At 49.7% G+C, this 15881-nt stretch overlaps 1 protein-coding gene across 5 annotated transcripts in view; it reads left to right on the forward strand.

Moving 5' to 3' along the window:
- LOC133105646 (guanine nucleotide exchange factor VAV2-like) overlaps positions 1-15881 on the forward strand; it is a 179236-nt gene that overhangs the window by 60386 nt on the left and 102969 nt on the right. For all 5 annotated transcript variants that reach the window (XM_061215866.1, XM_061215870.1, XM_061215867.1 and 2 more), the window contains exon 2: positions 1177-1293. In XM_061215866.1, coding sequence (XP_061071850.1) covers positions 1177-1293 — 117 coding nt within the window. The remainder of the gene's footprint in view (positions 1-1176; positions 1294-15881) is intronic.

Genomic DNA, 15881 nt, shown 5'->3' on the forward strand with positions numbered 1-15881 from the left:
GTGCATACACACACACACGCGTGCACACACACACACACACACATAGACTCATACACACACAAACACACACATACACACACATACACTTGTACACACATACACACACACACACTCGCACACACACATACATTCATGCACACACAAAAAAACACTCATACACTCCCGAGCGTATCCCAGCAGCCCGCTCACTTCCTGTTTATGACACACCCGTACGATAACTTAATTCCCCTCTGGTCCCAGTCTGTGGTGAAAAGGATCCAGAAATCACTTTGCTTCCTGTGAGCAGCTCCTTACAGTGCGTTTACGCCCAGGGACGTCTTCTCCTGGTGGAGTTACTCTCCTTACGGTGTGTTTACGCGCGGGGATGTGTTCCTGGCGGAGTTATGGTAATAAACCGCTCGGGGACGCGTGTTTGGTATCTCTGGTATCTGCCGCCTCGCTAATGTAATCTTCCGAGTGCGGAGCTCCGTGGAGGGACTGGGGCGAGGCCTCCTCCCGAGGCTGTCGTTGTGTGTTTTTCAATTACTCAAGTGGGGGGATGGATGGTGTCGCCTTCTCCCGCGGCACGCATTCGGGGTGGAGGGGTGTGTGTGTGTGCGCGGGGAGACTACAGGGACCCCGCCACACAGGGACGGCCAATCAGGAGCGGCGACGGGGCCGTATCCGCCCAGACCGGGCGGCGAAATCGCCGTAAACAATCTGTTGCTTTAATTACCGCCACAGGAGCCGGAAATGAACAGAGCTGTCTGTCACCTCCAGGAAATGAAAGAATGTTCGCGAAAAACAGCTACCTGCTGATGTTGCTTATTAAAGCTGATGAAAGGATTGTGAATATGTTGATTTTGTTTATCCCACGAACATGTATCCGGGAGATATTCGGAGCTGTCTAAAAATGTGTATTTTAGATGCGAGAGTCTGACACATATGGATTTCCGAGGAAAGAAAAGTAAAACAAATAAATTATAATATTACTGTTATTATAAAATGACCTTTCTTCAAAAGGTCCACAGAAAGTGTTTAGAGGGGTAACAGGCTTTACACGGATAATAAGGCATCCAACCAAAAAACACACAAAAATGAGACCCCGTATGATTGTGTCGGTCCAGAGTTTGTTCTGTCTGCTGTCTATCGTAGAAGCTGATAGTTTCTGACTTGTGTTTTTATTCTCCGTTACAGTTTCTGTGTCTGAAGAACATCCGGACGTTCCTCAAGGTGTGCCACGATAAGTTTGGCCTCCGCAGCAGCGAGCTCTTCGACCCCTTCGACCTCTTCGACGTGCGGGATTTTGGGAAGGTGAGCGGCGAGGGTTTTTTTTCTTAGCAGTCACTTCGGTTCGCTGTTGACTGAACAGGCACTACACCGGCCCCATAGGCCTGAATCTACCAGCTATGGGCTCATCATCTACCTGAGTGAGGATTTTAATGTCATTTCTGATTATTTATGTGCGTATGTTCATGATCATAATGTTGATTCACCAGTTACATGCGCCACCTGTAGAACCTTCAATTTAAAAGATTTATCTCGTTCCCAACACTCACACACACGCATACACACACACAGAGATGGTTCAATCTGTGTCCACAAGATGACAGATTGACAGCCCTGGAGTAATGCAGGCATACATAAAGATACGGGAGTAGGTTTTAATAATAGATCATGTGTGTGCTGGCAGTAGGACTATACATACCATGTAAAGCGCTAGGATATTCTGCCAACATGTTTTGGAAAGGAGTCAAAATGGCAGCCGTGTTCTAAGGCGTTTTTATCTCTGCAGATTATGGTGTGATATGTAATGGGATGTAGGCCAGTGTAAAGTGTGTCTGTTTCCTGCAGTCCGGGATGAGAAGGGTAGCAGCGCCTTAAGGCAGAATTACATGCTACTACCGTCTGCTATTTCCCTATCGCATGGAAATTCTCTTATGTTGCGGGGAAGAAGTGTTTTTAAACCCAGAAGAAATTAGAATTAGCCTTGGTGTGTGTGTGTATGCGCACGCGTGTGTGTATGTGTGCGTGTGCGTGTGCGTGTATGTGTGTGTGTGCTTTATTTTTAGGAGCAGGACTGGGAGGTTGTTATGGTTCAGAGCTAATTAAATTTTCACTGAAACTCTTCCCAGCGTGGCTGCGAAATGTGGTATTGCACCCCGGAGTCGATGCTGCGTGCACTGAAAGGGGGTTCAATGGGTGGTTAGTGGGTTAACATGTCTGTGCACCAGCTTGCATCGTGGTATGGGGTGGGGGGGGGGTGCAATCACGACACTGTTCATTTGCACCCCTCCTATAAATGTGAGAACTGGGAATAGAAGAAACTACCCCCCTACTTTCTCTCTCCCTGACTCTGGGCCACACGGGACTGGATTAGGGCCTCTATGAGAGGTTTCGGGGTCTCGTCCGGGATGAAGGGGTGGAACTTGGGAGGTTCCACCGAGAGGAGGGTGGTGCTGTAATCTGCCTTTCAAGTGGGACTGGGAGGTTCTCCGGTCTATAATGGGCAGTAAGATGGAGTAGAGGCTTATTGAAATTGGAGTTTTAACCTCATGCATTTATTTATTCGGCTCCATGGGAGAGGGGGTGGGCAGAGAGAGAGTTGGAATAAGATGAGAGAGAAAGAGAGATGGAAGGACAGGAGAGAGATAGAGAGAAACAGAGAGGGAGAGAGACACAGAGAGAGAAAAGAGAGAGAGAAACAGAGGGAGAGAGAGAAGAGGAAGAGAGAGAGAGAGAGAGAGAGAGAGAGAGGGAGCCAGGCTGTGCTGTTGCCCCTGGGTCTGAGAAGATGAGGCAGAGGAGGTTTGTGGGAGTTAATGCGCTTGCGGGAAACGTCATAAAATTAGCGAGTTCTTTGAATCCATCACTCGCCCCCTCCCCCCGGCGGCGGCTCTGATGCTGTCCCTGCTCTGATGTCCCATCAGGCTGGCCTGGCATCCCCGCACGGCGCGGGACGTGGGCGCAGTGCGTCTCCCAGCCCGGCGGGAGGGGGGGGGGGAGGGTGGCCTTTCCCTCGCCCTGACCGCGGGTTCTGGCGCATCGCCTGCGCGGCCCGGCGGGTTTAATTAGCGCGCCGCCTCCCGCCAACGTGCTGCGCTGAGGCGCCGCTGCGATTGGCTCATGTGGTCATGTGACCCGGAGCGCTCCCCGTGTTGGGCGGTGAGTAGAGTCTGAGCGTTTGTCAGGCAGGAACACGACTCTATATCCTGTGTGCTCCCCCGCGCCCTGCTGGTTTTGGCTGAAAGCAGAAGGGTGTGTGTGTGTGTGTATCTACGCATGGGTGTGTGTGTGTATGTGTGTGTGCATATGTGTGCGGGGTGTGTATGTATGTATGTATGTGTGTGTGTGGGTGCATGTGTGTCTGGGCTTAGGAGTATGTGTGTGTGTTCGTGTGTGTGTGTGTGTGTGTGTGTGTGTGGGTGCGTGTGGGTGCGTGTGTGTCTGGGCTTAGGAGTATGTGTGTGTGTGTGTGTGTGTGTGTGTGTGTGTGTGTGTGTGTGTGTTCGTGTGTGTCTGGGCTTAGGAGTATGTGTGTGTGTGTGTGTGTGTGTGTGTGCGCGTGTGTGTGTGTGTGTTCGTGTGTGTCTGCGCTTAGGAGTATGTGTGTGTGTGTGTGTGTGTGTGTGTGTGTGTGTCTGACAGAGAGGGGGTGTGGCAGGCGAGCATCTGGGTCCATTAACATTAATCAGGTGACTCTTCCGTGATTGGGAGTGCTGTGGGACTGGGAATGTGGGATGGGAATCTCAGGGGCCCGGTTTCCGTCCTGCTCTAATTACCCTCTCTCTCCGGATGCTTTCATGGGGCCGGCGGAACTACCTGCCCCCCTCCTTCAGGGTCACAGAGACGGGGGACCCCTGTGTGCTCTGGTCTGGCACTAATTGCAGAAGTGCGCCCTCCCCCCCATCTCCAGTTTCATTCATACCCCCGCCCCCCCAAAAAAAAAAACACCCAAGAGTTCCATTACCCCCCCTCCCCTCACCTCTGGGTCAGCACAGATGTTTCACATTCCTCCTATCATTACATATTCATCATGTCTCGTAATTAATAGAGAATATGTGCCGTGCGTCCCTGGAGAGAGCGTGTTCAAACCGCCACGTTTCTGAGGCAAGCCTCCTCTTCCTTTTGACCAGCTCAATTTGGATGATGTTTAATTTAATATGGTAATATCCGTTTCTTTGCGGCGGGCATTGTAATCGGATAGACGGCGCAGCACCTGTTTCTCATCTGTCACCGAATATGCCGTCGCTTATGTTGCATCAGAACAGCGATTAGGAAGGGAAGCGCTCGGCGAGAGCGTCTTCATCGGCAGGGCCCTGGGTACGGTTTGCGCTTCTCTGCCGAGGAGCACTGGAGGAGTGAATCGTTCTAACCTGCTGGAGTGGGGCTCGTGATTTTGGTTGTCTGCAGAAAATGACTTCTGTCACGGTGTTGGCAGATATTGAACTGAGGTAGAGTGTTTGGAGGTGATGGGTGATGGCTCTACTCTGCTCCTCAGACAGACAGCAGTGGTTATAGGAGTCTGAATTACTATAATCAGAGGCTCACCTCATACAGTCATAGAGTCCCCCTGGGGCAACAAAGCCACCCCTGTCCCCCATCCCCCATCCCCCATCCCCCACTCTCCCTGCTCTCTCTCCCTACCTCTGTCACCCACCCCACCCCCCTGCTCTCTCTCTCTCCCTCCCCTCTCTCTCTCTCCCCCCCTCCTCTCCCTCTCTCTCCCCTCTCCCTCTCTCCCCCTCCTCTCTCTCTCCCTCTCTCTCCCCCTCCCCTCTTTCTCTCCCTACCTCTGTCACCCACCCCACCCCCTGCTCTCTCTCTCTCCCTCCCCTCTCCCTCTCCCTCCCCTCTTTCTCTCTCTCTCCCCTTTCTCTCTCTCTCCCCTCACTCTCACTCCCCCCTCTCTCCCCTCTTTCTCTCTCTCTCTCTCTCTCCCTCCCCTCTTTCTCTCTCTCCCTCCCCTCTCTCTCCTCTCTTTCTCCCTCCCCTATCTCTCTCCCCCCCCCCCCCCCCCCCCTCTCTCAGTGAATAATATTCTCAGCAGGTGAAGGCACGGTTTCTCTCAGGTGTACCTCCTATCCTAGCGACACACTCGGTTGGTGTGCCTCCCACTCTCCCCCTTCCCTGCACAAGCCCCTCAGACTGAACAGTGTGGTCAGCCTGCTGTCATCTGGCCTGTCCCATTATAAGTGCTGGGATGAGGCTGTTCCTGTGCAGCTGCTCCCTCTGGACAGAGACTGAGCTTACCTTTACCTGTATCTAAAGGGGTCTCTGTGAAAGTGTTTAGTTGGTTGTAGCAAGGGCACACCACATCAAAGGCAACTACAAGCTTGTACAGGGCCATTTATTTCCAGCAAAACACTTTCTATAAATATGTCTTCCTGGAACTCCACCATTGACAGCTACCACATGCTATCAATCATCAGTGAGTCATACAAACTAACCTCATACAGCAGAAAAACTAGAGGACATAGAATGGGGTTATTAAAGGGAGTACAGGAAGTGGGGTGGTGTTATTAGGAGGAGTACAGGAAGTGGAGTGTTGTTATTAAGTGGACTACAGGAAGTGGAGTGGTGATATTAAAGGCAGTATAGTAAGTGGAGTGGTGATATTAAAGGAACTACAGTAAGTGGAGTGGTGATATTAAAGGAACTACAGGAAGTGGAGTGGTGATATTAAAGGAACTACAGGAAGTGGAGTGGTGATATTAAAGGAACTACAGGAAGTGGAGTGGTGATATTAAAGGAACTACCGGAAGTGGAGTGGTGATATTAAAGGAACTACAGGAAGTGGAGTGGTGATATTAATGGAACTACAGGAAGTGGAGTGGTGATATTAATGAAACTACAGGAAGTGGAGTGGCGATATTAAAGGAACTACAGGAAGTGGAGTGGTGATATTAAAGGCAGTACAGTAAGTGGAGTGTGCTGTGTGAATAGCTGCAGCTGGCCTGCCTTGCTGCATTGATGTTGATGACTGCATCAGGGTCAACCCCCCCCCCCCGTTCATTGACTGTTTGAGGAGCTTGTCGAATTCAGAGTGGCTATCGACCAAACCACTTCAAACGGGCGTTACCTTCAAATTATAGCGCCTGCTTAAATTAAACACCCGCGACAAGACAACAAACATTTTATTTGAACTGGAACAGGAGTGAAAGGAAGTCATTAACCGCATATGGCTCTGGTCTCAGCGGGTGAGAGACTCGTCGCAGTCTGAACATATGCAGGGCCCCAGGGCGAGAGGCTCTCTCTCTTTCTCTCCCTCTCCTTTTCTCTCTCCCTCTTTCTCTCCCTCTCTCCCTCTCCATCTTTCTCTCCCTCTTTCTTTCCCTCTCTCTCCCTCTCTGTTTCTCTCATCTCTCTCTCCCTCTCTCTCTGTCTTTCTCTCTCTTTCCCTCTCTCTCCCTCTTTCCTTCCCACTTCTCTTTCTTTCTGTCTTTCTCTGAAATAACCTGTAATAAGCCTGTTTGTGTCAGTCACAATTAATCTTGGCTTGGGGGTTAGAGGGCAGAAAACCTTTTAAAAGCAGATGACCTGTAAATCTGCATTAAATCAGGAGCACACACCCTCAGCCTGGGAAACAGCACCCCCTACAGGTGGGGCAGCATTGCAATTTCTTTCATTTTTCTTCCATTTTTCTTGCTGGACAGATTTTTTCTGCCCTTAACTCCACGAATCTCTCTGAGCCCCCCACCTCACCCCCCACGTGTTCCCTGTCTGTCAGAAGCCCTGCATGTTCCAGCATTAGCGGGAGAGACAGAATCAATTATTCATCCAAAGCGGCTGACTCTCCATGGTAATTTCTGGGGGATGAATAATAGATGGGCAGGGCCTCTGGAGCTCATTAGCCGGCCCCCTGCTCTCAGCGTACCTGCAGGAACAGGTGGGCTCAGGGCCGCCCAGGTGGAGGGGCTGCCTGATTGGCAGGGAAAGGTGCAGAGATCCCGCCCCCTCCCTGAGCAGTGCGAAGGGCTCGCCAGCAAAACGTGCACAGGAGACACACACACACTCACACACTCACACACTCACACACTCACACACTCACTCACACACTCACACACTCACACACTCACACACTCACACACTCACTCACACACTCACACACTCACACACTCACACACTCACACACACACTCACACACACACACACTCACACACACACACACACACACTTACACACTCACACACACACACTCACACTCACTCACACACTCACACTCACTCACACACTCACACACTCACACACACACTCACACACACACACACTCACACACACACACACACACACTTACACACTCACACACACACACTCACACACACACACACACACACACTCACACACACACACACTCACACACACACTCACACACACACACACACACACTTACACACTCACACACACACTCACACACACACACACACACACACTCACACACACACACTCACACACACACACACACACACTTACACACTCACACACACACACTCACACACACACACACACACACACTCACACACTCACACACACACTCACACACACACTCACACACTCACACACACACTCACACACACACACACTCACACACACACACACACACACACTTACACACTCACACACTCACACTCACACACTCACACACACACACTCACACACACACACACACACACTCACACACACACACACACACACTCACACACTCACACACACTCACACACTCACACACACACACTCACATGCTCACACGCACACACTCACACACTCACACACTCACAAACTCACACTCACACTCACACTCTCACACACTCACAAACTCACACACTCACACACTCACAAACTCACACACTCACACACTCATACGCACACACTCACACACTCACACACTCACAAACTCACACTCACAAACTCACACACACACACAGACACACACTCATACACACACACAGTGTGACTTGTTTACTAACTAGCTGGTCACACCCAGTTAACCTGTCCTGAGCTCACGCACCATTAATCAGCTCATCACTTCCTTACAGCTACATGCTGCTGCACTCACATGTGTGCATTTGGCTGATGTTCTCAGGAAACCTGCACCCCTCCACTCAGGTATTTCAGCCCTGTGCGTTTTGACATGCAGGCGACGGATACAGGTATTTAATTCCGGCACACAAGAAAACGGGGGTGGGTGGTGTGGAGGGGGTGATAAATTCTGAACCGCGCAAGCTTTTATGTGGCAGAAAGAGCCCACACAGCTCGTTCTCATTGTTGAAATAATTGCCTCTCTTTGTTTTGCAAATGTTGTCCGTGCGATTTGCGGAAGCGCGGCCCTTCCCAGACAAAGCTCTCTTTGAACATTCCCTTCACATCCCTCTGCAGCAGCGGGGACCCGGAGCGCGGAGGGAAGGGAAGGAAAGTGGGAATAAAGTGCTCTGATGGAAAAAAAAAAGGAAAAAAATGCTCGGCCATCTGTATTATTTGATTTGTCACGTCCTCGGTGTCCGTGCAGAGAGACGCGGGGCGGGGGGGTGACCCAGGGGTGCGCAGTCTGCCCCTTCTGAACCAGACCTGCGTACCCATCATGACCCCCCCCCCCCCCCCCCACACACACACACACACACACACGCAGCAGGCCGGCTTTGATTGACAGGTAGACGTTCAGTATCTAATGATGTCGCCTGGGTGTTGGTTTTTTAATATTCAACGTGCGCCCTCGTCGGTGCCGTTTGTGTGACGGCCATTTTGAGGAGCTGTCTGAGCTCTGGGCCAGCGTTGTCGCGGGGCTCCTCGCGGGGCTGTCGTTAGCGAAGAGGGTCGGGAGCCTGTCACTCAGCGGGACGTGAACACCGGGCGTGCGTCCCCCGAAACCCAGGGCCCTGTGCCCCCCTAGCCGCTTCCTGACTGGCTGCTCTCCCTCAGGGAGCTCCGACAAACAGGGCTGTTGGATAGCCAGCTCCACCCCTGTGCTACAGTGCAGCTCTGCATCTCCCTGCCTGTAACCAGAGGGTTGTTTGTTCAAATCCCCACGTTCCTAACAAAAAAGAAAACAAGTTCAAAGAAGACAAATGTAGGCACACGTGCAGTCCCAGGTGATAAAGTATTAAGAACAGCTGCTGACTGCAGGGCTGTTAGTTTTCCTGGATAGGGAGTCTGCTGGGTTGGTGAATAAACGGTGCCAGTGTTTTGTGTGTATTTACAGAATGTGTTATCTGGCTGTAAATAAAAGCCTGGAAAAATGGCTAGAAACTGTGAGTGATCGCTTTAATAAACCTCAGAACCGTGAATGTGCTTTCAACACAGTTCTAGTCCCGTTCTTGTCCGTGAACGCAGCTTTGGTGCCATTCACAAGCATGAACCTGGTTCTAGTCCCGTTCTTGACCATGAATGTGGTTGTGGTGCCCCTGTGTGCCGTTGGTGACCGTGATCGGCGCTCCAAAGCGGCGGAGTGAGTCATCTCTGCGATGCTATTGGCTGTGTTGCATGCAATACATCAGCGCTCCTGAAAGCCATAAAGATTCAGACTCAGGATTTAATGTGCTCTGATACCCTTAATCAAACAGAGCTAACATGCAAATTAGCATTAGCGCTACTCCATTATCCCTGCAGAGTGCAATAATAACTGTGATAATATCATAAATTCTGTGCTACTGTGAGAAAGATGTGCTTCTATGAGCAGGCCTCCCAACCCTCTCACACACACTCCCTTGCACACGCATAGACTCAACCTCACACACACACACTCTCTCTCTCACACACTCATTCTCAGATAGATGCATACACACACATGCACTCACACACACACACACACTCACTCTCACACAGATATGCACATACACACACACAGATACGCACATACACATGCACACACTCCTATGCGCACACACAGATATGCACACACACACACACACACACTCACACACAGATATGCACACACACACACACACACACACTCAAACACAGACACAGACACACTCACACACACATATACGCACATTCACGTGCACGCACACAGACACAAACACACATGCACACACACATTCTCACACACACACACACTCACCCGCGTGTCCCGCTGTGCTGTGCATGTAGAACATGGAGCTCCAGCATGAATTTTAACTGCTGGCCCCAGGTCATACAACAGCAGCTGTAGAGAGAGAGAGCCCACTGTACACTCACATCACACGCTGCTAATGCAGAATAGACACAGGGTGCTTGTGTCTGTGTGTGTGTGTGTGTGTGTGTGTGTGTGTGTGTGTGTGTGTGTGTGAGAGAATGCATGTGTCTGTGTGTGTATGAGCATGCGTGTGAGTGTGTGTATGAGTGTGTGTTTGCAGCTGTGCGGCACTGGCCCAGGTTCAGAACCCGCTTATACTGGTCAATACTGGTCCGAACCGGCCAGAGAATCGGCACCCTCTTTGCTTCCATCACTAATTTATTAGGCTTATGCCTTTTAGTGGCTGTGACCTGTGTTATTCATTCATTCATACATACAGACGGAGGGGCTGTTAATCACTCCCCACATAAGTGCCAGTAAAGTCTTACACACACGGTCTGAACCTGAATGTTTGAAATATTTGGTTTGCTGTTCTCAGCCACCGTCCTTTGGCTGTTTTCTGGGTTTTTTGAGCAGCTGGGGATTGTGGGTAGCCCTTGTGAGAGAGGCATGGCCACACGCGGACCAGCTCGGCGGTTAACAGGTTACCGCGGCTGTGTTTCCATGGCTGCACGTGGACCAGCTCGCAGGTTAACAGGTTACCGCGGCTGTGTTTCCATGGCCGCAGGCTCCACGGGGTGGCGGTTGAAGGTGTCGGGCAGCTGGTGTCACCACGGAGACCAAAACCTGCCGTTGGGTTCCCGGGCCACTGCCCAATTATAAACAGGCCGGTGCGCAGGGACCTTGAGTGCACGGAGTGCATGCTGGGAAACTCATCTCTTTCTCCCTCTACTCTCTTTCTCTGCCCTTCTCTGTCTGCCTCTCACCTCTCTCTTTCCTGTTCTGTTTTTCACCTCTCTCCCTTTCTCTCCTCTCTCCCATTCTCTCTCATCTCTCTCTCTCCGATCACACTCTCCTCTCTCTCCCCTTCTCTCTCTCTGTTCTTCTCTCTTCCCTTACTCTCTCACATAAATCAATGTCGATATGCAGTTTTTCCAGGAAGTACTTATGTAAACATTACCAGAGTGTACTTAAACATTGATGTAGCGAGAGCAGTAAAATCACAACCAGAGTAACTGGTCGTAAACAAAATAATGGCAAAAATAATAACAGCAATGACAGTAGGAACGACGACCGCAATAGCAACAGAACTACTGGCCAAAAATGAATAGTTGAGTTGAGCATTAAAAGGAATTTGCATTTGGCATCGTCGTGGTAGCTGCCCTGACGGCCATTTTGCGAGCGTCACTGTTGACATTTTCACATCAGGGCTTTGCTGAACCAAATCCTCGTAGCCTAGGACAGGGCGGTACTCTTACAGAAATGCAGAGCAGGAGATGTTGGGCCTAGTCCTCCCTCTGTTCCTGTCTTTAACACATCGCAGCACGCAAGCTGGAGCATGCGGCCACTCTGGGACGTTTAAAGATGAGCTGAAATCCTCCTCAATTTTGTCAATTCTTCATAACCATACGAACACGGGAGATATTTTCCCCAAAAAACTAGAAAAGTGTTCTTGTGTTTTTTCACACCGTTTTTTTCCATCCACTTCTTGGAAAACAATATTTTATGATGCATTTAAAAAGCTGTACCGGTGAGTGTGTATTTAGATCAAATGTCTGTCATTTTCCGTTCCCCTCCAATCAATATCCTTTCAGGTTTCTTCCCCCCCTAGAGCTACTACAGAGCTAGCGCTAAAGGCCACGGCTCTGCTTCCCCTGTCAGTCAAATTCACTTCCCACCCTCCAAAAATCCCCCCCCCCCGAAAGATCTGTTTCACTTGCGTATATGTCACCTGGCGGAAGCTAGTGCTGCTCTACCTTCCGTTTCAGCTGGTTTTTAAGAGCGTCTCAGACCTCACTACTGCAGGCCAGGGCTTGGGGGGGGGAAGGAGCCTGCAGCCTGTTCCTCTCTTTAGGATCTGAACTGCATCAAACCCGTGCAAGAAACAGGCACAGTTCACCAGGGTCTGTGCAGCTTGCAAACTCGACTTGTGCATGAAGTCAGATGGGAATGAGCAATCCTGCGTTCTAATAGCGACAACAATAAGGAACAAAAATGGCCCTCCAATGGATCTTATAATGCTGTACAACGGGCAGGGGCTGCCTCGCCCAGTATGAAACCTACCGCCATCTGGAACATTCCTGACAGCCATTTTGTGCCGGAAGACTCACCAGGCATCAACTCAGGGTTTTATTTCACCAATATAACTGGGAAGATAGTCATATAGGGAATTTGAGAACCCACTACTCTTTGCAATAAGTGACATGGGATCTGTAAAGCTCTCTAAGGACCGTGGTGAGTTACGGTCTAGTGCTCCTACAGCAAAGTGTCCTCGTCACCACGGAGGGCCACTGGATTTCCATTGGACTATGTCTATTGGAAGACTGCCCCCTAGTGACCCAGCGGTGACCCAGCGGTGACTGTGTACTACAGCGTATCCTGCTGCAGTATACACCACGTACAGCAGTGGTCTCACACTCAGTGCCACGGAGGGCTGGCTGTATGCTGGTTTTCATTCCAGCCTCAGATCTTTATCATGTAATTAGTTCAATTCTCTGCTGAGTTATTTAGTTACAGTTGTATGTTTACACGTAATGTATATGAAGTAAAATGTGTTATTTGCATTCTAAAGAACAACTGTAGGTTATACGATGTGCATTAATGCAGCATATTATGCATAATTATGGCTGAATGAGTAATTGTAATTGTAATTGGAAACCTGCATACATGGCAGGTAGCATAGCGGCTAAGGTGCATGACTGGGACCCGGTAGGTTGGTAGTTCAAGCGCCGGTGTAGCAATGATAAGATCCGCGCATCTGTTGGGCCCTTAACCCCACATTGCTCCAGGAGGGGTTGTCCCTGCTTAGTCTAATCAACTATGTCGCTTTGGATAAAAAGCGTCAGCTGTATAACAATTTATGAATGATAAATTATTACACACTGCCCCCCGTGCTAACGAGTTTGAGACCGCAGAGGTGCAGGTTTCAGTTCTCCGTCTGGACGGAGGAGATGTGAGCGGCCCTGCGGCTATCAAAATCACGTCAGTGCGTCTGCGAGGCTTTAAGGACCTCCGGTACGCAAGTGCAGCGGAGACGCACACAAGAGTACATCATTGCTCATTAAACTGCTTATAATAGGATGCATTAAAGCTATCGTGTACTGTACCACGTTTCATATCATCCAGTGCGTACTGTATCAGCTAATAGGTTCCTGTGATGGATCCTGCAACATAATGTACTGTAAAAGATAATGTACTGTAAACATTAAGGTATACACGGTTTATGGTGTCTGTAACTCGTTCTGTAACAACTGCTTTCTGCCCCGGTAATGAAAATGGCTTTAATACAGCGTGGAATATGAGCCGGGTCATTTAATGTTTCTGCTACGTGCTCACCCTTTTAACCCTCACAGTCTCAAGCCATGCCTATCCAAATAAACCTTAGAAAATGCTGTAACCATGCAATTCACCTTCATGTATGTATGTACACAGTAAACAAGAGCATGCATTTGTCCTGTTATAAATCGTACAGCTGTGGCCTCCAACCCTGGTCCTGGAGATCTACTGGGTGTGCTGGTTTTCGTTTCACCTGGTTACCTGGGTCTCAACAGGGTGCTGATTTTAAGGTGAAAACAGAAACCAGCAGACCCAGTAGTGCTCCAGGACCAGGGTTGGAGACCACTGTCGTACGGTATATCCTTCCCTTCAGTACACTGTTCGACCAAGCCCTTCAGAAGCAGCTGCTGCTCTAAACCCATTCTGTGTTATAAGTGCCTTCGTGGGTGAAAACTGTTTCTTCTGAAATAGCAGCATTGTCATCATGGTATGTGTCCTAACATGCATGTCGGGAAATAGGAGAGGGAGGGGGTCTTCAAGTGGAGGTTGGCCCAGCAGACGGATGAGGAAGAGCTCTCTCGCGAAATTAGCGCAGAACCGCCATTCTCTTCTGACCGACAGCGATCGCACGAAACTAGTGCAATACCGCCATTCTGCTCTGTGGCAGGAGGTTTCTCAAGGTTTTGTCAAGGGACACATATTCATGTTGACACTTCTGTGACCGGTGAGAGTGAGAGAGAGAGAGAGTAAGAGAGAGGGAGAGAGTAAGAGGGAGAGAGAGGGAGAGAGTAAGAGAGAATGAGAGGAAGAGGGAGAGAGGGAGGGATAGGGAGAGAGAGAGTAAGAGAGAATGAGAGGAAGAGGGAGTAAGAGAGAGAACGAGAGGAAGAGGGAGAGAGAGAGGGAGAGAGAGTAAGAGATAATCAGAGGAAGAGGGAGGGAGGGAGGGAGGGAGAGAGAGAGAGAGGGAGTGAGAGAGGGAGGGAGAGAGAGGGAGAGAGGGGGAGTGAGAGAGAGAGGGAGAGGGAGAGAGAGTAAGAGATAATCAGAGGAAGAGGGAGGGAGGGAGGGAGAGAGAGAGAGAGGGAGTGAGAGAGGGAGGGAGAGAGAGAGAGGGAGAGAGAGGGGGAGTGAGAGAGAGAGGGAGAGGGAGAGAGAGTAAGAGAGAGAACAAGAGGAAGAGGGAGAGAGGGAGAGAGGCTTGATAGTCACAGCATCTCCAGGACAGGAGCAGGGGACAGACTGACACATACAGACAGAGAGCTGATTGTATTATATCTCGGTGTCCTTCTGACCAAAATGTCTTTGTGAAGGAAAAGCGTTCTGCTTCACATTTCAGGGGAGAGGCAGTCACCTGCCCTTTGTCCGTTTGGCATTTGCTGTTTGTGTAATTTCTGAAGGGTGGTCATGCACTCTGTTTGCTTTTTTAAATGGCACAATAAATATATAGAGTACCTCATTTCTATGGAAATACAAGACCCTGAGAATCATTTTTTGCCGCATTAAATATGTCTGTTAAGAGCCCTTTGCGTGATTTGCGCTCCGCTCAATGCTGTCAGTTCAACATCCTGTAAAAACCTTGGATGGTTTTCCTATTATTACAACTGAAAATCAGCTAATGTATACAAGGTACCCAAAGTTGAAGTTCAAACTGCTAATGAATGAAAAATATATGAAACGCAAAAAACACCAACTCACAAAATAAACAAAATATGTGGATTGCGAAAAAAAGTGTGTGACACCCCACTCTGTACAGCGTCTGTGTGTGTGTGAGTCTGTGTGTGTGTGTGTGTGTGACACCCTGCTCTGTACAGCGTCTTTGTGTGTGTGTGTGTGTGTGTGTGTGTGTGTGACACCCTGCTCTGTACAGCGTCTGTGTGTGTGTGTGTGTGTGTGTGTGTGTGAAAGACACCCTGCTCTGTGTCGCCCTGCTGCTAAACCCTGGGTACATGCGAACACGCTCTCTCTTTCCATCACTCTCTCCCAGTGGCTCTGACCTTAATAGCCTTCTCTGTGAAGCTGAGACATAATCCAATCAGCACATTTTCTCCTCTATTTCTCTCTATCTCACTCTCCTCTCTCTCCCTCCCTCCATTCCCTCGTTCTGTTGTCCTGCACTGGGCTCATGCAGCGAAGTATTTGTTAACTCTTCAGATCTGACTCTCCTTGGAGCTTAAGGATTTTTCTATGTCAGTCCTTCGGGTGTTGAGGTCTAAATATCACATTTGTACACACAGCTACACCAGGACCGCATTTCCCCTCCATGTTGACTGCTAAATCCCAGGGTCTGTGTGGTCTGTTCTGGCTGGTGTAGGTCAATACACTTCTGAAATCTACACTCTCAGGAAAAATGTGCCTAAAAAGGTACAAGAGTTTGTCGCTGGGATGGTACCCTATAGGTTCATAAAATTCTACC

The sequence above is a fragment of the Conger conger genome, chromosome 12 (assembly GCF_963514075.1).
Source record: "Conger conger chromosome 12, fConCon1.1, whole genome shotgun sequence".
Lineage (NCBI taxonomy): Eukaryota > Metazoa > Chordata > Actinopteri > Anguilliformes > Congridae > Conger > Conger conger.